At 36.1% G+C, this 20432-nt stretch overlaps 1 protein-coding gene across 1 annotated transcript in view; it reads left to right on the plus strand.

Moving 5' to 3' along the window:
- LOC107228015 (heparan sulfate glucosamine 3-O-sulfotransferase 1) overlaps positions 1–19656 on the plus strand; it is a 39769-nt gene extending 20113 nt beyond the window's left edge. The window contains exons 3-5 of the mRNA XM_015669355.2: positions 5418–5517; positions 7132–7636; positions 8479–19656. Of these exons, the coding sequence (XP_015524841.1) occupies positions 5456–5517; positions 7132–7636; positions 8479–9078 (1167 nt within the window). The 5' untranslated portion in view covers positions 5418–5455 and the 3' untranslated portion in view covers positions 9079–19656. The remainder of the gene's footprint in view (positions 1–5417; positions 5518–7131; positions 7637–8478) is intronic.
- Positions 19657–20432: the final 776 nt, after the last annotated feature.

The raw sequence follows: 20432 nt of genomic DNA on the forward strand, positions 1-20432 counted from the left end.
GTACCTACATACCTTATACATCTTGGAAAATGTAGGTTATACGAACAAGAGGCGGAAGGAAATTTACTCTATGTGCGGGGATTCGGGTCGATGAATGGTTATAAGGTGTGTTATACGTCAGGGTTGCAGCCTCGTCGGTCAACCCCATCCCTCCTGCATAATACATGCACACCCAGTGTGTTCGCCCGGCAAGTACATACAATGCACTGCTATTCTATCCACAGTCTATCTATAGGTACTCGTGTATCTATGTACGTACGTACGTCCCTACGTGGGTGCTATAAATGCGACGAGTAACTGAGCAGCGATTAAAATGGCACGTGACTACTACGGTAGTACGCAAACTTGTATGGTATACATAGGTGTGTATATGTGTGTGAATAGGCAACGATAAGCTGCAAAAATACACGACGAGTGTTCGATAGGCGAGGAGTTTAATGAGTTTAAATTAGTGTCGCAAAGTCGGGTTTTATCTTTTATTTTCATTTCATTTTATTCGCTTTTCTACTTTATCGTGGTATATTCATATTTTTCAAAATTCCTGCTCTTCTTCGATTATGGCGAGTGTAACGGTTATAGACACACGCTTGGACACCTTCGTTTTTCAGTGTTATTAATTTTAGACAGAAATCATCAATTTATCGATGAACAAAATCAATTGCTGGATAGTTAGAGACGATACAAATTTATTTTTTGATGATTTGAAAAGTGAGGACTAAACGGATACTATAAAAAAAAAAACAGGTCAATAATTGAAACAGGATCAATAACCGGTACACTTACCTTACGTGTGAATTTTTTTTTTTTTTTTTTTGATTTTCGAAAATATCAAGGTACATATTTTTGAATCGAATTATTTATCGTGCTAATTATACGGTGACCAAAAAATATTTCACCACAGAAATAGGGCAAATTTTAGAAAATCCTCTGCACGATGTAACAAAAATTATTGTTATTATTATTATTGTTATTATTATTATTATGAGCTTTCATCATCCATTATATACTATAACACAAAAATTCCCTGACATCTCTCTCTTTCTCTCTCTACATTTACAAATTTCGAATTCTCTGTGAGAGTTTTTCTTTTTTTTTTTCACCCTTCACTGTATATCAACCATCGCGTGCGTATGTAATCGAAAAAAATGTTCGCTTAGGAAAGGTAGACGCTTTCTGTTTGCAGGATAAAACTAACGAGATTTATTATTTTTTTTTTTTTTGTTCGCTTCTCTCTTCTTTTTCCATTCAAGCCTAGAACGGTGACATTGTTTTTTTTTTTTTTTTTTTTTTCTCTACCCGAATTCCGTCAACGGGCGGTGAAAAAAAAAAAAAAAAAACGCTCCAAATCTTATGAATTCCATTATGTCGGGCACGTCGTATCGTCAAGTTTCCTCTGCAGGGTTTAATATTCTTCGTTTTCTTGATGAAAAAAAAAAAGAAAAAAAAAAAACTCTTTTCGCACAAGTTCAAAAAAAAAAAAAAAAAAAAATTTGGCGAAAAAAAATCGACGCGTCTCTCGGAGTCGAAAACGGTAAACACTCGTTCTCTCTTGCGGCGGGAAATTTGAATTCGCGTTGAGTGTCCTCCCCCCCCCCCCCCGTTACCCCGTTCCAGGGTTAATTTCGAAATTGCCGCGTTACGTACGATATATCGAAACATTTCGACGAGTAAAATATTCTCGTTAATGGATTCTACATATATATATATATTTATTCGACTAACCGAGCGATAAAATTGTAACAACGATCGCTCGTCAAAAATTTAAAACTAAGCAAGCGATCGGGTTCGTTCCGTCTTTCAACCCCCCCCCCCCCGTTATTTTTTCATCCCCCACCACCACTACCACCGGCAATTGGAAGGAGGCAGCGCGGCTCAGAAGCGGGCAGGTCAGGTCGATCGGCAGACCTTGACTCATATCATCGGCCGAGGACGTCGAGCTGGGTGGTCTTTTTAGGGGTTGGTACCGGGACGGCGGGCGCATGCGTCCCGACCTCGCCGAGGATGTTGTACGCGTGAAAGAGCCGTGTGTAGCAGAGAGGCGTGGAGGGTGTGTGTAGTATACTATTCCTTTCACGTGCCACGCGAGAATCTCGCCTACGCACTGATTAACGAGAAACTCGCTGCTTGCTTTTCCGTCCTCCTTCCGTAAGCCGCCATCCCCCCCCCCCCCCACCCCTTTATTGAGTTATGCCTTTGACTCGACGAATTTACAAGCGCACGCACACGTACACGCATTTTTTTAGTCTTCTTTGTAATCCAGCTTGACTCCTGCGCCGAACACTCGTTCCATCTTCAAAGGATTCGTTCTTTGTTTGATTTTTTTTTTTTTTTTTTTCCTTTTTCTTTGAATTTTTTCTTTTTTTTTTTTTTTTTTTTTTACCTCTTTTCGCCGAATGTGTACGTATGCGCGATTTTAAACGAAATTTTCCATATCCTTGAGCGAGAAATTTTACACGACCTCGAAAATTGTATTAAACACCGAGAGAAATTTTTAGTCACAGTTACCAGCTCGGTACTGAGCTATTTTCGATTTTTTACCAAAATCGAGAAATGTAGTTCTAGGTAGAAAATGAAAATTAATTTTCTACCCATGACCCGGAAAGACTAGTATCCGTTACTGTTCTTTCTCATCACGATCGCTGTTGCTACATATTCTTCCTACTGTTGCGAAAATTTAATGCTCGTGCAAGAATAAATTGACGTTAACGCTTTATTTGTCTAAAAAAGTAGAGTAAACTTCAAAAACTGATTTTGCGTTGCAACAACCAAAAAAGGATCGACGATAGTGCAAATTTTTTACGTATTCTTAATTTTTTTTTTTGTTTTTTTTTTCTCCCACTTGAAAAACCTTCCTTTATTTTTCTCTCGTCTCAATTTTATTTTTTTATCTCTTTTTTTTTTTTCATCTCTCCCGCCCCTTTCCCGTTTCCACCATATCCACAAGGGATTTCGAAGATGGATGAACTCTTCTTCCTTATCCCACGTACACCTATAGTTTATACATGTATCATATATATATAATAACAAATATGCACGTGAGTATAACAGCGTATAGAAACATTTTATCCCGATTACTCGGATCGCGAATAATTTTTTTTCTTTTCATTTTTTTTTATTCAACATATAATTATTAATATCATTATTTTTTGTCTTCCCGCGACATCTTCCAAGGGTAAAAAATGTAAGGGGATCGTAAAAAGAAAAGAATATTTCTCCGAGTTTCGTTCGTCGGATAAAATGTTCGAAAGAAAATGTAAGAGGAAAAGAAGAAGGACACGCTCGGTTTGTAAAAATTTTTGTAAAATTTGACAAAGAAAAAAAAAAGAAGAAAAAAAGAAAAAAACGTAATTTGAATTCCGTTCCGTATCCGAATAAAACTTGATCCAATAAAACGTGTACCTGTAGGATATTTGCATGCGAAATTTTGTAACAGCGCATATAAGAGGGGGGTGGTGGATACCGAGTATGTAAAATTATACTCGCGCGGTTCCTCGCGTAATATTATAAGACCACCGATGCAATAGCCTCGGATTTTTCCTCGATACTATCTATGACTCTATCAGCTTGTGAGACCAGACCCTGCGGCACTGCGACGTCTCCTTCAGTAATATTTACGTTTAATAGCCTGCAGCTGCACGTAGTGGATATAAGTAGATACTCGATATAAATACATACATATATGTATATATGTATGTATATATGTACGAATATTAAAACGAGTATCGACTATCACATTTTTTTGCCTTTCTTCTCTCCTCGTTCCCTTCTACTTCCAACAACTTCTCCTACAACGTAGTTTACCGATTATTTGTAAAAAGAGATTAAAAAAATAAATAAATAAATAAATAAATAGAAATTTATTACAGGTAAACGACATATTTTTTTTCAAAATCATGATAATATCCACGATCTATAAATAAATGTGTTCACGTAATCTGAATATAAATAATTGTATTGTAATCGTAAATTGTACCGCTTACAAACATTTGTAATTGACAATTGAATGACAAATTCACGGTCGAAATTATTGTAATTATTCTTCAACGACTCTTCTCATCTCGTCTCTTATTTTTTCCGTTCTCTTTCTCGACTCGTTTAAAATTTTAAACCGACGAGAGTGTTGTAACAATAGGATGGTGAACTTATTCCTGCGCGTCGGAGAAAGAGAGGGAAAAAGAGAGAGAAAAAAAAAAGAAAATGAAAAGATATTTGTTACTTTATCATTTTGGAACCAAGGATCTAACCGATGTAACGCAAAACATGGTCAACAATTTTTGCACACCTTGGCAAACAAAATTTTTCCGTATCCCTAGAGAGAAAAAAAAAAAGAAACAAGAAATTATTCCAAAGTATTAAATAAATACGATACCTAAATAGATTCAATCACGGTTGAGTTTTTTTTTACTTTCACTTCTCTCTACCTTTTTCTTTCTCCTCCCACTCAAGACGAAGTAAGGAAAACGGAAACTCGTCACGTCACCTGATTCCGAGTTTCTAGACGTATACATCTATATTATTCGCTATATACTAAACTCTTTTGTATTATCCTTTCCTTTTAACAATTCGTGGTTGGGATAGAATAGAATCGAGTATAATAGAACAGAATAGAATGGAATGTAATGTAATGGAATGGAATGGAATATAATGGAAGAGCTGTCTGTACGTTGTTTCGGTCCGTTTGTTTCTTATACGGCATCAGATTATCTAAACAATGGTTAAAATTAGCGGCTCGATAATTGAGGGGATGAAAAATCGTACCTTCCATTTTTCTCTAGGTCCGATCGTGTACGATGTATAATGTTTAATAGGAAATAGCGCCGAGATATCATCGCAGGATAATCGTCCGTGGTCCGTTATTAAATAAAAATAAAAGAAGAAAAAGAAATAAAAATAATTGTTTGCTTCTATTCGTCAAGCAGCTATTTTAAATCGCGATAAGGAAGTAAATTTATTGCAACAAAGTTTCACCCGATGCGATAACGATAAAATAATCAAGAGTTTGGCGAAGGGAAACGAACGATTAATATTATTCCATTTTGTATGCAGAATAACAATAGTTGAGTATTAAGTGTATGACGTAAAATACAAATTCAATTTTTATACAATCTTAATCTTGTTGAATGATTCTCTTCAATCAATCAAAGATCTCAACGACGATTGAAATTTTACGCAACTATTATTAACTAGTACGGGTATGAATAAACATCAACGTTTCGTCGAAAAATTCTACAACTCATTTTCGATGATTAATGGTTCGTAAGTTTGAAGGAGGAAAAAAAAAAAAAAAATAAATAAAATAATAATAAATCATTTGCCACCAATTAATAATTCCTCGCACAATTAATTTAAACGAGTTATTAATAATCTTGTAATACCAGTTTTTTTTTTTTTTTTCTCTTCTCGCAATATGTTAACAGGTCTGAAAATAATGCGGTGAAGAGAATTCACAGCGCAGATGCTCAGCAAAAAGTATTCGCCTCGTCAAGACTGGTCCTACCAATCCCCCATAGATGTTTTGTAAGTTGAACTACGATGATTTATTTAAAAAATAATAATTAGTTTTCACCATTTTATACACGTTTTTTTTTTTTTTTCAATTTCATAACCCAACTATCGTCAAGTTTTCGAGTAGCTAATATTCAGATATTTATATTATATAATTGAAAATACTCGTGTCAATTTCATAATTAAATTTTCCCCTTCGACAATAATTACAAAGAATAATTATCGCAATGCGTTATTGCACCTGTATACGTATAATCAATTATATACAGTCGCAGGCTAGAATCATTTTCCCAACAAACGCGAGAGAGTCGACAACAAAAAAAAAAAAAAAAAAAAAAAAGCGAATGTACTAAAATTATGAACGACGAGTTTAGCAAGCATGAATTAAACATTTCAAATCGCTCTATAGAATGGTGAAAAGTTTCGAATATTGTTGTAGAGAAAAAAAAAAAGAAAAAAAAAAAGGAAGAAGGAAAGTGAAGTTTTATTCGATTTCCATAGGGGTGAAAGAAAGAGAAAGAAAAAAAAAAAAAAAAACAAACTCCGGCAAACAGCGATGCAATCTTTGTACGCGATCGATGAAAGCGATGGAGTTTCGATGGTGAGAAACGGATGAAGGATATTTCAATATTTGTTTGGTGAAATACGATTAGAATCTCCCGGGTGCAGCATATACATATACGACGGTTATGTATTCCTTGTACGTGTATACGAGATCAGCAAATTGATCGAACAGTCGTCCAGTCGCTTGCTTTCCGCCGCTTCATACGTACACTCGTATAAGTCAGAGTTCACACATCGAGGGTTATACATATAATAATACGCAAGATACACACGAACGATCGTACAAGTAATAATATTTTATTCATCCGGTTTATCTAGGCGAAAACGAGAGATAAATTTGACCCGCGTTATCTGTACAAGATAAAAGATGACTAAATTCATTCAAACTGATTACCTCAGATATCTATGTATATAATAACTGAAAGTAGATGAAGTCGAATGGGAGATTCGTCTATATGACGATGAAAGATAAATTTTACTCGAGTTATCTGTATAAGATCAAAGATGACTAAGTTCTTCCAAGATTATTATCTCAGACATCGTTGTAATGACTAAAAACAGTATGAAGATGAACGGGAGATTTTTTTCGATGAAGAGAAAGGTAAATTTGTCCCGCGTTATCTGTACGAGATGAAAGATGACTAAATTCATTTAAGACGATTATCTCAGATATCTTTATAAAGAAGTGAAAAAAGACGAAGATGAACGAGAGATTTGCTGGGCAATAGTGAAACATAAGTTTCATCCGTGTTGTCTGTACAAGATGAAAGATGACTAAATTCATTCAAGATGATTATCTCAAATATCGTTATATAGTGACTGAAAAAAAAGCACGAAGGTTAACGGGAAATTCGCCCAGGCGAGAATGAAAGATAAATTTCACCCGCGTTATCTGTACAAGATGAAAGATGATTATCTTGAGATAATTTTTTTTTATCTAGATAACGTAGAATCAAATTAATTTTTCCAAGTTTTCAAATAAAATATGTTCCGAGTTAGAAAATGAGCGTACGAATCGAGGCCGTGCTGGCATCGAAAAAGAATGACGTGTCTGACCGACAGATGGATGCCGCGATCCGCCATGAGGCCGGCAGAGGCGGACGCGGCGGACTGCATCCTGGTCGTCGGCATATCGCGTCCGAAGATGGCGGCGGCGTTCCTCTCCGTGGCCCTGATATCCCTATTCCTGACGTTTCACGTCCTCTACGACAGCGCCGTCTACAGTCTGCACGCCGCCTCGGGTGTCGAGGGCAGGACGGTGCAGGAGATGGTCTCGAAGGTCCGAGTCACGCCGCCGCTACTATTCTCGAACAAGGTACACTTCCCAAGGACGAGCCGGCATCTACCCCAGGCGATAATAATCGGCGTTAGAAAATGCGGCACCCGCGCCCTCCTCGAGATGCTGTTCCTACATCCCCAGATACAGAAGGCGGCCGGTGAGGTTCACTTCTTCGACCGCGACGACAATTACGGAAAGGGCCTCGAGTGGTACAGGAGGAAGATGCCGTACTCGTTCAAGGGGCAAATCACCATCGAGAAAAGTCCCAGCTACTTTGTCACACCCGAGGTAACGATGCTCGAATTAACTTTCTTGCTTTTTTTATTATTTTTAAACCTTACAGGCGCCTCGATGTTTGGGAAGTTGAAATTAACCGGTTGACTGGTACAGTTTTCGTGCAGAAATTGGTGGCCACATATAACCGACCAAATTACACCGAAAATTGGTACCCGGGGTTTTTTTAATACAGGGGTAAGTTGGCGTAAATTGTTCCGTTGTGTTCAAATTCGAAACGCGGTGTACCTGTATGGGTTTCAACTATTGCTGTCACCGTTTTGGATCCTTCATATTGCAATTCTTCAATTCTGACAACGGACCCATCATCAGCGACCTAAAAAAACCCCGAGTAACAAATTTCGAAGGACTTATTCCACTTCTCGATTTTTTGGTAGGTACCTGCAAGGGTGCTGAGGCCTCTTTGAAGCCGCCATTTCGAACCCGAATCCGATACCGAATTTATCAATTCTGCTTTCAAATTTGGATTCAGCGACTCCCAAAACTGTAGTGTACCAATATTCGTCCAAATCCATCGAGAATCGTCAGACTAATTAAAAAACGTCCATGTTCCAAGTGTCCAATTCGGACACTTTTCCTGTACACATCCGATCGATTACCAGTCAACCGGTTAGTCAATTACCGTAAAAAGTACCGTCAAGTACATGACCGAACCATTTTACCTCCGTACCGTCTTCCCTCGGTGAAATTTGACCGACGAAGATAAAAATCGGATTTACCGTAAAAAACAACACCCCGACTTCCAGAGTCCATTTACCAAAAAATTTCCTCTAATTTTTTCGGCTTATCGTACGCAAGAATATAAAGAAGAATATATACCGCTTGATTTCCAAAAGGTACCGGAGAGAATCAGGGCTATGAACGCTAGCGTGAAACTATTGCTGATAGTTCGCGAGCCGGTGACGAGAACGATATCGGATTACACCCAGCTTCGAAGCCACGGTTCAACGGCGTCCTCGGCAACGTCTTCGGCGACGTCCTCGTCGAAGACGCCGCCTCAGCAACCCTCGTTCGGTCGTAGTTTCGAGGACCTCGTCCTGCTGCCCGACGGTTCGATAAACGAGTCGTACAGACCAGTGGCGATATCGCTTTACCACACGCACATGCACCGATGGTTGGAGGTCTTTTCGCGGAGTCAGATCCTCGTGGTTAACGGAGACCAACTGATCGAGGACCCGGTTCCCCAGCTGAGAAGGATCGAGGAATTCCTCGGCATAGAGCCGCGCATCGGCAGGCAGAACTTCTACTTCAATCACACCAAGGGCTTTTACTGTCTGAGAAACGAGACGGCCGACAAATGTCTACGCGAGAGCAAAGGTCGAAGACATCCGAGAGTCAGTCCTGTTGTCGTCACGAAGCTAAGACGGTTCTTCAACGAGCACAATCAGCGATTCTACGAACTCGTTGGCGAGGATCTAGGATGGCCCGAGGAGTAGAGACGATCGTAGATCGGACGACGGATGTTGCTCGTGATCACGGTCTTACATACAGGTCCGGAAACTATTAGGGTGGGGAATGACTCGGATAATGAGGCAGAACCGTGGTTCTCGTCTTCGCCGTCTGAAGCGCTGCCCCCTCGGGGTGAGCCAATCGTAAATCAGATCCGAACAGCTGATTTTTCGGAATCAACAATCCTGAATAACACTCAAAAATGAAGAAAGATGCGAATAAAAAATGATTGAGATGTTTACCAGCATTCCATGGCGGGCGTGATAATTGTTTTATTTTAACGGAATCCTCAAATGTTTAAGTCAACAAAATCCATAAACGTCAAGCGAGGGCTCACAACTTTTGAGACAGTTTGAGATCTTGTGCAGATGATCCACCGCTTACACACCTTACACTGAGTTACGAACTGTCAAAAACTTCGATGAGCAGGTTATCTTATCGGTATATATCTATATCTATCATACCCCGGGCCAATGGCGCCCCTAGCGGATAGATAGGAAACAAGACCGTGTGCCTCACTAACGGTGACACCCCCTACCACTCAAAAGTGCCGGAGTTACCAGACCTGTATGTAAGACCGTGGTCGTGATGATCTATCGAAGTACGACGATGCGGATCGAGTTGATCGGCTGTGATACGGAAACTTTTCTTCTCATTGTTAAGACGTTATTTGACCGATATTACCAGCCAAAATTGAGTCTCGGTGAGAATCATCTTATCAACTTGGTTATGATATTCATTTTTTTCAGACTGTCAACTCATCGCGAAGTGTTCAAATATTCTCACCGAGAATCACTTTTGGTTGGGAGTATCCGTCCGATAGTACTTTAAAATCGTGAATTTCAGCTAAAAATAGCATAATTATTTGTAACTTTAAAAAGATCTGGCAATCGAGATGAGCTCTAGTTCGTTAAGATCCTTCGGACGATACGATCTTTTCCTTGCGGAAGTGATCGAATTCTTGGATCTCTTCAAAATCATCGACGACTACGGTATCGTAGCTGAAATTTATGGATTTTGAAACTTTTTTTTCCGCAAAGTTAATATTGCTTGAACTAAATTCAACTCGATGAACTTCAGTCGCAATTTCAAACCTTCGTTATACGGTATTTCCGTCTTTTACAGCTCTTTGGCTTAAAGGCACATAGCACTCCTACCTTTACCGACCGAGCATAATCACCCTCATTCTTCCTATATTAAATAAACAAACGAACGGAAAGGGTTCATATTTAGACGTTGCATCGCTCTTTTGTACCGAAATTCATCGTGGAAATTTCCACCCTTTCAATTCGTTCGTTTATTTAATATACGATGAAAAAGGGTGAGTTTGCTCGGTCGGTAAAGGTGGGAGTACTGCGTAACCTCAACATCTCCGTTCTCCCGGCATTATATTCGTCTGTATCAATCCTTGCACGAACGCACGTCGATTCTCCCTCCGTATTAAACCCGCAATACCTCGGTATAAAATTCGAGTCAAGTATGTTTATAAACTTCAGTGCAATCGGGAGTCTTACAGCCGGACAGTTAGTAGTATAATATATTAATTATTATCGTTCTTTCATTTTCTCTCCTTATTTTTCGTTTTTTCTCTCCAAAATTTATTCGACAACGTGACAAAGAATTTTTACCGTCGCCTAGTTTCAAAAAATCAAACACTTTGTCTAATTCTCCCATTTGAGAAGAAAAATTTTGTTAATTTATATTGATTATATATCCTGCAGCTATAAACAAAAGATTAATCGCACACGGCAAAGTTTAACTTTTTTTCGTCGATTAAGCAAACATATCTGTGTCTTTTTTTTTGTCAACACTTTCTGTTATTTATCCTAACGATTTGTTCTAGTAAGTATCGTAAGACTCCCGTTACGCCTGTTATACCTGATATATTCTCCTGTCGCGTAAATAAAACAGAAGAGAAAAAAATGTGTAAAAGATGGGCGAGGGGTGAAAAAAAAACATGAACAAACGAGAAAAAAACAAAAAAAAAAAAAAAAAAAACAGTAACGCCGGCCAAAACGGACGCGGGTCTGCAGGTAAGGCGATCCCTCAAAAATGAGTTGAAGCCGGAGAAAAGAATAAATAAATAAATAAATAAATAAATAAATAAAATAAAGTAAAATAAGAAAAGCATTTTCCGACAACGAGAGGATCCTTCGTCCGGACGTCACACACATTATACAAGGTGCCTAGTCATATGATAAGTAATTATGGTATTTTGTAATAACGCACACGGGCGAGAAAAACACGAGGCTACGACGGATCAAGGATTAATAATATTGTAATACTTGTTACGCACACACATTATTATCCCTGCAGATTCGCGTCGGGTGGATCAAATTGGTCCGAATAATATCGATAGTATAATGATAGTAATAATAATATTGTTAATAATAATAATGATGATAGTAATAACAGTAATAGTATAAATAATAAATTAATTTATTAATAGACGAATGGGGGGGGAGTGAAGATATAGAAGGAAATTGGGGGGGGGGGGATAACAGAATATTAAAACATATCGTAAATAATAGTTACTACATTATACACGTATAATATATATACACATACCTACGGTTAAATTATTATTAATTATTATGAAAAGATTTAATATTTTTATAAAAATCCACATTGGAAGTTGTTATATTAATTGTTAAGTGCGTCGCGTATTTTTAATTATATAATTATTATTATTATTATTATTATTATATATTGTTCTAGGTATAATGTATGTCACACTTACTGTACATATATTACAGGTACATATATACATGAGTGTGGGTGAATATATGCGAATTAAGGTGTGTGAAATTGATGAAAGTCGACGGCCGCAACGTGAAATAATTTTCTTTTCTTCCACTATTCAATTCAATTTAAAGCTAAAACTTTCATCGTATTTATATACATGGGGCATTCCACGTGAAATCAGTAAACGGTTTATCGTGACATTTTTTACGTTCACCAAGAATTTATTCACCTCTTTTCCAATCACTCGTCTTTACACAAACATTTTTTAAAAATCACAGGGCAAAGACGTGTGATTAAAAAAATGTGACAATTTTTTGGGAATCTTTTCAGGGTTCGTACTAACGTAGGGAAAATTCCTTGCTAAATTTAAAACAGAATGTTATGGCAAACAGTTTACTGATTTGGCGTGGAATGCCCCATATATATATATAAATCAACCGATAAAAGTTTTTGTGACGAAAGAATATCGAACACATGTACTCGAGGAGTAAAGATCGAATCGAGACATTTGTACCGGTGAAAAGTTGACTCGAAAAATATTCTCAAGCTTTTTTTATCACGCGAATTCTTCCGTTTGAAAAATTTAGCCCTCTTCGAGAGAGAGGAAAGATGTTGGAAATTGTTTGCCGTGGGTATCGACTACGGGAAAATTGATTTCGCGACGTTTGTTTCAGTTGACATTTTTCATTTCAACGAGGTGAAAAATATATTTCTGTAATCATTGTTGTATTTAACAGGGACGGATGTTTCATGCGGTGGCAAAACATTGAAGCGGAAATCGCGGAACGAATGAAAAGAGAGCGAGAAGCTATTCAGGCGTCGTTGTCATAAATAGCCAAGTTATCGTTACGCTGTATCGCACGATACCTATTTTTAATACCAAGTGCAATCCTTACGTATCAATTTCAAATTCTACGCATATCGTCCGATATACAACGCGTGCGTGTATTGCAAATACCTAGACGCGAGTTGCATAAATCTTTGATCTGTAAGTTTGTACGCGCGTATATTACGCGTAGCTAGTAAATTATATCATACATTACCGATATTTGCGCGTTTCAAACGTGCCGGAATGCGTTTTATTCCACGCGGTTATACATCCGCAAAAGTACGAGACATATCGATGATTCTATTTAGCAATTATTTTTTTTTTTATTTCCATAATCCTCGTTACTATTACGAGTATAAACTGCGAAGCACGCGGTGTGTTATTGTCTCAATATTTCACTAGATAGAAAAATTACTGGAACACCGTGCGAAGGTCTAGATATAGAATATACATGGATAAATAATCGGCCGTGCGGTATTAAAATTAACAATACCACGGCAGAAATATTTAGAAAATCCCCGCATTATTTACACACGAAGTAATTAATCCAACGCTTGATCAACTTCCACCAATTTGTCCAATATTTTCCAAGCATAATGTTATATCCGAAATTTTGTGATATCGTCGAAAGTATATATCTATATCTATATATGTATTATATAATATCGTAACATATTGTTCGAGTAATTAATTTTGACGGGAAAATTCGCGTTAATACATTTCTTCAATTATTCTCGAAGTTGCCGATGTGAATTTTTTTTCTCTCTCTCTCTCTGTCTCTGTCTCTCTTTAACCGTGATTCCTTAAAGGGCGTCTCGAATTACGTACGACTTACCGGGTTTCTCGAATTCACGTTTGACTTTTCTATCATACCGTTTATATAACGTCCGTAGACTACATAACACTATTGCACGTGACTAGGACGTGATATAGGAAAATAAGGTACGTGCGTTTTATACGTGCGTGTAAATGTAACGTATTTTACAAGAGTGTTTACCGAATCTGGGCAATGTGCCCAACTGTTGCAATCCCCGTGAATATAAGTATATTATATACGTATACATCGACTATATATACATACATATATACATATATGTAAATGTATACTTTCAACGCCGATTTGTCACCGCGTCGAAATTTTTCCCACCCGGTTAAGCAACGTTCCGACAAATTGTGACAAACGATTTTTCTTCTATTTTCGCGGCGAAAAAAAAAACAACCCAATTGTAAGAGATATTTTATCGTTAAACACGTTTAGAAATTTATCGTAGATACGGTAGATAGAAAAGTTTGCAACAGATAAAAAATTACGACGACGATGATAGTAATAATATTAATAATAATAATAATCATAATAATAAGAATGCTGAAAAATACTATTCGATTTAAGTCGAAGTATCGCGCGCTAACAAATATCGTGCGATAAAAAATTTGTTTTATATTCGATACGTGCTAGGAAATTTTGAAAACCAGCTGTTATTACGACAGTATAAAAGGTTATTCCTTCACCGATGATAGAGTTTGAAAAAAAAAAAAAGAAAGAAAAATTGAATTCTGCTGCTTAATTACGCTATAGATCGGTGTTGATGGAAAAATGAAAGAGAAGGACACGTTTGAAATGGTTTACGTGGAATTGGTTTCGATAAAATGAGAATTTGAAAGAAGGGACACTGTATGGCAGAAAAAAAAAGAAAAGAAAGAAAAGAAAAATAGATTTCAAACGCGTCGGATATAATGATAGGTTATACGGCAGAAGGTACGATGATAATGATGATAATACGGAATGGCAATAACGACGTGCAGCACGCCTCGCATACGCGCATCCATCATCAACCTCAGGTGTATAATTAGCGTGTAGCAGTCTATAAATACACCAATATGTATGTATAACCCTGTGTACCTACGTAGGTATAACAATAGGAAGCGAGAAATTAATCTATAGGCAAACCGGCTTGCGTTATATGCACACCAGTCGTGTTAATTAAGGTGTTTTTGCAAAAAATAATTCACAATTTCACACCGTGACAACACCTGAACAGTTTGTTTTCACTTCTTTTTCGAATTTGTCAAGAAATATTTTGTAGCACTTCGATTGTTGTTTCTTTCCTGATCACGATACGTAACGCAACGATACATCGAAACCGGGAATCCATATCTTCCAAATTAAAATTTCGTATTAAATAGTGACTATTTCACCAGATTGAGTTAATGACAAAAACATTCGTCAAATACGCTTCTCAAACATCAACTCGAGATGCGATGTTACGAGTGTGTGTCTCCTTTGCGTCGTATAAATTTAAAACAATTTTCTAAAAAGTGAAAAATCAACCCAGCGGGATCTTTTCCATAACGTAAATCTCTCATCGATAAACAAACTTTTTAGAAACTGCCGTGGTCGAAAATCGCAAATTAATTTTCTAACTCAAACACCCTTAATACACATGTACAATTTAATGTAGAACGTGAATTGCCAAAAAATGTATGGTCCGATGCGCATGCGCTAAAATTCGAGAGCAAGCGAGATTGTTTTCTCAGGGCTACCAACTTTCGTAAATTCATATCGCCGAAAGTTGTCAAAATTTTCGAGGTTATACACAAACGTCGCGGCGAACTGCCGTCTAAATTTTTATGCAAGTTGGTTGCACCGACGAAACAACCGCTTTTGCTCTCGAATTTACGCGCATGCGCGTTAAGCCATTCGTGCCTTAGCAATTCGTTTTGTACGTACAAACGTACGTACGTGCATATATATGTAAGGTGTATTTACGTTAATTGCGGCAGATTCCGCGGTAAATTACAAGTTACAAGGCATGGAAAGGCGTGAAAGAAAAGACGGGGTAAAAAAAGATGAAGAATATAGATACCTGAAAGCATATCAGACACGAACAAAAGCTAATTTTGAGGATGATTCATTCGCAAAGCCTGCAAGTCCAGCCTGCTGCTGCAGAGATAAAGAGAATTGTTGTTATCGCAATATTACATTGTGCAACAAGGAAGGAAACTCGGTCTTTTCGAGCCGAGCGTGAGTTTGCGATACGAGTCGTAGGTGAGCCGGAGACGAGTATCGAAATTACGCGAGTCGAACAGACCGTCGCTTCCTCACGGCGCGTTTTTTCACCAAGCACGAAATTGAGGTTAGGGTCACGTGACGTCAGATTTGTTCGCGACGGCGCATGCGCGGAGTGCGGAAAATACCACTTTCCAACTCCTAGGACTTAAAAGTTGTATTTTCGTTACTCCGCGCGTGCGCAATAGCGGAATCACTCTATCGTCATAGAAACGGGCGTACTTTGTGAACGGAAAACACGAGTGAAAAAAACGGGTGAGACCAGCTCGCGTTGTAAAAAAAATTTTCCGCAAGGATACACCGACTCCACTTTCCGGTTTCTTGGCTTTATATAATTATAACGTACGATTCTTAGAAAATCTATCCTCCGTAATAGCGATAAAGACTCGACCATCATGCGACGTGTAATCTTAGGTAATTCTTCTCGCACAAATTGTATCCTTATAACAAAACCTGCCGAAGCTTTTCTCTATCTGTATCCCTCGATTTTCCTTCTCATTCATCGAGTGATAAAAATTCTGTTTTTCTCTTTTCCGCAAGTCAAGATTAAAAAATAGAACAGAGTGAACAAAAAAGAAACAAAAACAATATTTTGCTTTAGCAAAAGATTAATCTACATGATATTACTTAGTATATAAACGTCGCGTGTATACATAACATATATGTATATAAATTTATTTGAAAAATCACGCTTTTCAAACTACTTTGCAACGCGGTTGACGACGACGAAGAGCGGCGCGCATTTCCCGCATTTCCTCTCGAGGATTCCCGCTGGGCGTTTAATACATTCTCTGCATCTCTGCGGCTATTCCTCACTTTACATACACACACACGTACCTCGTACACGTATACTTTACACATTCAAAGCAACGTTTACATCGTGAGAGTAACGCATATATATATATATATATATATATATATATATATATTTGTAAATGCATTATACATACCTACCGTAATAAATTCTACTCGAGATTTCGCGCAAAAGAGAAATACACACATGTGTATATGTATACATATATATATATATATATATATATATATATATATGTACAGGTAACAAAAATTGTGTATTCATGTTATACATTTATATACATATATATACCGCGTTCTCTGGAACAGCCCCATGCAGTAAAAGCACTCCGTGAGCGAAAGTTTTTTTTTTTTTTTTTTTCTTTTTTTGCCTTCTCTCTCGTTCATCCTTTTTCTTTTTCTTCAAATCTCTGCGGCAGATACACCCATGCATGTACAAGTATTGCATACATGTTTCACGTAAAATGTGATATTGTAGATTATTGTAATCAATTTTTTTTTTCCTTGCCGGGAAAATAGAGAAGGAAGGAGAAAAAAAATAAATAAAATAAAATAAAAGAAGACACTTCTTCCGGACGTGGATCAGTCGTTGGTTCGAAAGAGATTTTTTATGACAAAGGGCAGAAATATCATACCTATATATATATATATCAATGATTTCGATGCATCGTTAAAGAAAGAAGAGCGCAAATATATATATATATATATATATGTACACAGACATATCAATAAACGAAAACCGTCAAGATAATTATGATACATTGGAATAATTATATACATATAACACGTATCGCGTAAATAAGTGTACAGGTGATATTTTAGATTGAAATCGTAACGAAACATATCAAATAATACGCAATGAACTTTGCGTGTTAGGAAAGAAGAAGAATTCGTATAAAAAAGAAAAAGCAAAAAAAAAAATCACACACATACGTATAACGTAATAAGAGTATATTATACATGTATATACACGTATCGCGTACGATAGATCCGATTTTAGATTAGTTAGACACAAGCATCGTAATGTAGTTAGACATATGTAATACATAACGAAATCTTGAGTCTATTTATATTCGATTAATAGGACACGCGGTAGTAATATTGTTATACAGAATAATGTATAAATCAATAGAATCCCGACGTTTTATCATTGACGCTGTTACGTAATAATACGTATCTAAGTACAACATATATGCTCTATACAATGTATAGAGAATACACGTTACAGTACGTTACGTGTAATAAAGTGACCGTCGGTGGCAAATTATACAATTTATAAAACGATTCCTGAATAGTTTCGGTATATAAGAATATAAGAATATAATGATACGTGTGAGTGTTGAGAAAACATTTGGAAGGAGGGGGGGGGGGAGGGGGGAGTATGGAGGATGAAAATTTTTCAAAATCAAAGTATAATGCGTGGTGTGTTTAACGCAGTATAAAGGATTGACTGCAAAAAAGCTGTTAAAAAGTTGTCAGTTTTTCTCGCGTACGCAGCGGGGGTCCTATTATAATATGACATATATACGTATTATAGATTATATACATAATTAAATTAAATTAATTGACTCATGAATTCAACATATCACGTCTTAATATACACAAAAATAAAAAATATAAATATACAATATACATATATATGTATAAATTTACAGATGTATATGTAATGATAAAATTATATACAGAACATCCCAAGTCTGAACCTCTGCAGAGTACCTGTAAAACAATCTCTCCGTGTAAAATTACACGTCACATTTTAGTTTTGGTTTTTTTTTTTTTTACATACGTTATTCTCTTCCAGTTTTAGGTAGCGAAAATTTTGTCAAATTTTTTCCTTCACTCGCGACAGATGATCGACGATTATTTTCCATATGATTTTTAATCTTCGCGATCGGCAAGAAAATCTTTTGACAAACGCGTCGTGACGCAATATTTGTATAAAAATAACGGAGAGATTGGGTTTAACGCATTATACCGCGAGGGTATGTGATGAAATAAATATCAGAGATATCAAAATAATATTTGTGTATTATATACGTGTATATATCTCTGTACAAATACCCGACACGTTGCTGTACACGTATAATGTAATGTAAAATATCGCGAGGTCGAATATTTTCATCTCATCATTTTTTTATTTAATTATTAATTTTTTTTAATTTTCACTCTCTCTCTCTCTCTCTCTCTCTCTGTTTTGAAAATAATAAATTTGAAAAGAAAGGTACGGAAATAAAAAGACAAGAAATAAATAAAAAAAAAAAAAGAAATTAACAAACAAATCGAAACGCAAAGAGATGTGTTCGGTTATTTGATTCGTTGTACGGTAAATTATTACCACTTCTAATTTTCCTCTCGTACCTCACGTTTGTCATCGAACAAAATGTCATGAAGTTTGAATGTAAGGTACAGCAAGGTGTTCGGTATTGTATAAATCATACATTACGTTCATACATACGAATACAATAATAACAACACGTACGTACCGCGTGATGAAGAACGTAAAAAGAAAATGGTGAAGAAATTGAAGAAAAATAGAAAAAAAAAAAAAAAAAAAACAGTAGATAAATAAGTATAAATCAAATAAGAATCGCTAATAGGTAATGAGGGGGAAAAAAAAGGGGAGGGGGGGGGGAGAAAACATAGCTCTAAAAAGCAATATATATATATATATATATATACATATACATATAATAATAATAATAATAATAACGGCCACGCTGAAATTATCGACACATATCAATGAATTGCCTCTCTTTAAACGTCATTATACGGTGAATAAGTGAATAGAATAAATAAATGACTAGACAAATATACAATGTGAAAATGATCCGTAATGAACCTGTCGTCATTATGTCTGACACGATATGTATGCGCAGTGTGTGCAACGATACTACGTATATATTTACATCCGACGCCATTATATAGAAAAAGTTTTGTTAACGATGTTGCGTATAATAGAAAAAAAACGTCAGAAGAGTTGCACGTTACGACCGAGTAACGAAACGCAGAACGAAAGATGGAGAAAGAAAAGAGAAGCAGTAGAAAAAAAAAAAAAAAAAATCAACAAACAAGTAAAAGATAATGTGAATTATATAGGTATAAGTATTACCATAAATTACAATGTACAGATATAAATATAGGTATGTAATGTATAATAATAATAATAATAATAATAATAATAATAATAATAATAATAATAATAGTAACAACAACAACAACAACAGCAACAATAATACATAATATATATGCATATATACATATAGTATAAAAATATTGTGCATTTTTCTATTTCTTTTATGCGAATGATAATATTTTGAATTGTATGACAGTTTCAAAAATTTGGTTGTATTTGAAGAATAAGAGAAAAGAGGAGAAAAGTAATCGAATCGTTAATTGTATCGTGTTGAATAAAATTGAGATCCGTATATTAATGCAATAATTTATACGGTAATTACTATATACAGTATGCATAGGGTGCATTATACATTATGTAATGAAATATACGTTACACGTTATACAATCTCCTCGCAATCAAACTCTGAATGTTTTAAAAAAAAACAAATAACCTCTATACATATGCGTACACAAGTGGTATACAAGTACGACCACGTGTGTAAGCGAATAAAAAAAGAAAAACGAAGAAAAAAAAAAGAGAGAGAGAAATGGAAAAACTAAAAAGAAAATCAATAAATGAAAGAATAAATAAACTTAATATGCGGATAAGGGAGAGAAATAAATAAATTCATATACATACATATATATTTTTGCTTTCCATTTTGAAACAAATGTGTATCATATTATAGGTATACATATATATATATGTATTGAAATTTAGTGTAATAAAAAGTATTATTAGTTTTCCAACCTGAAAGGAAAAGAGGTGGGAA

This window comes from Neodiprion lecontei, chromosome 5 (assembly GCF_021901455.1).
Source record: "Neodiprion lecontei isolate iyNeoLeco1 chromosome 5, iyNeoLeco1.1, whole genome shotgun sequence".
NCBI classification, from domain to species: Eukaryota; Metazoa; Arthropoda; class Insecta; order Hymenoptera; family Diprionidae; genus Neodiprion; species Neodiprion lecontei.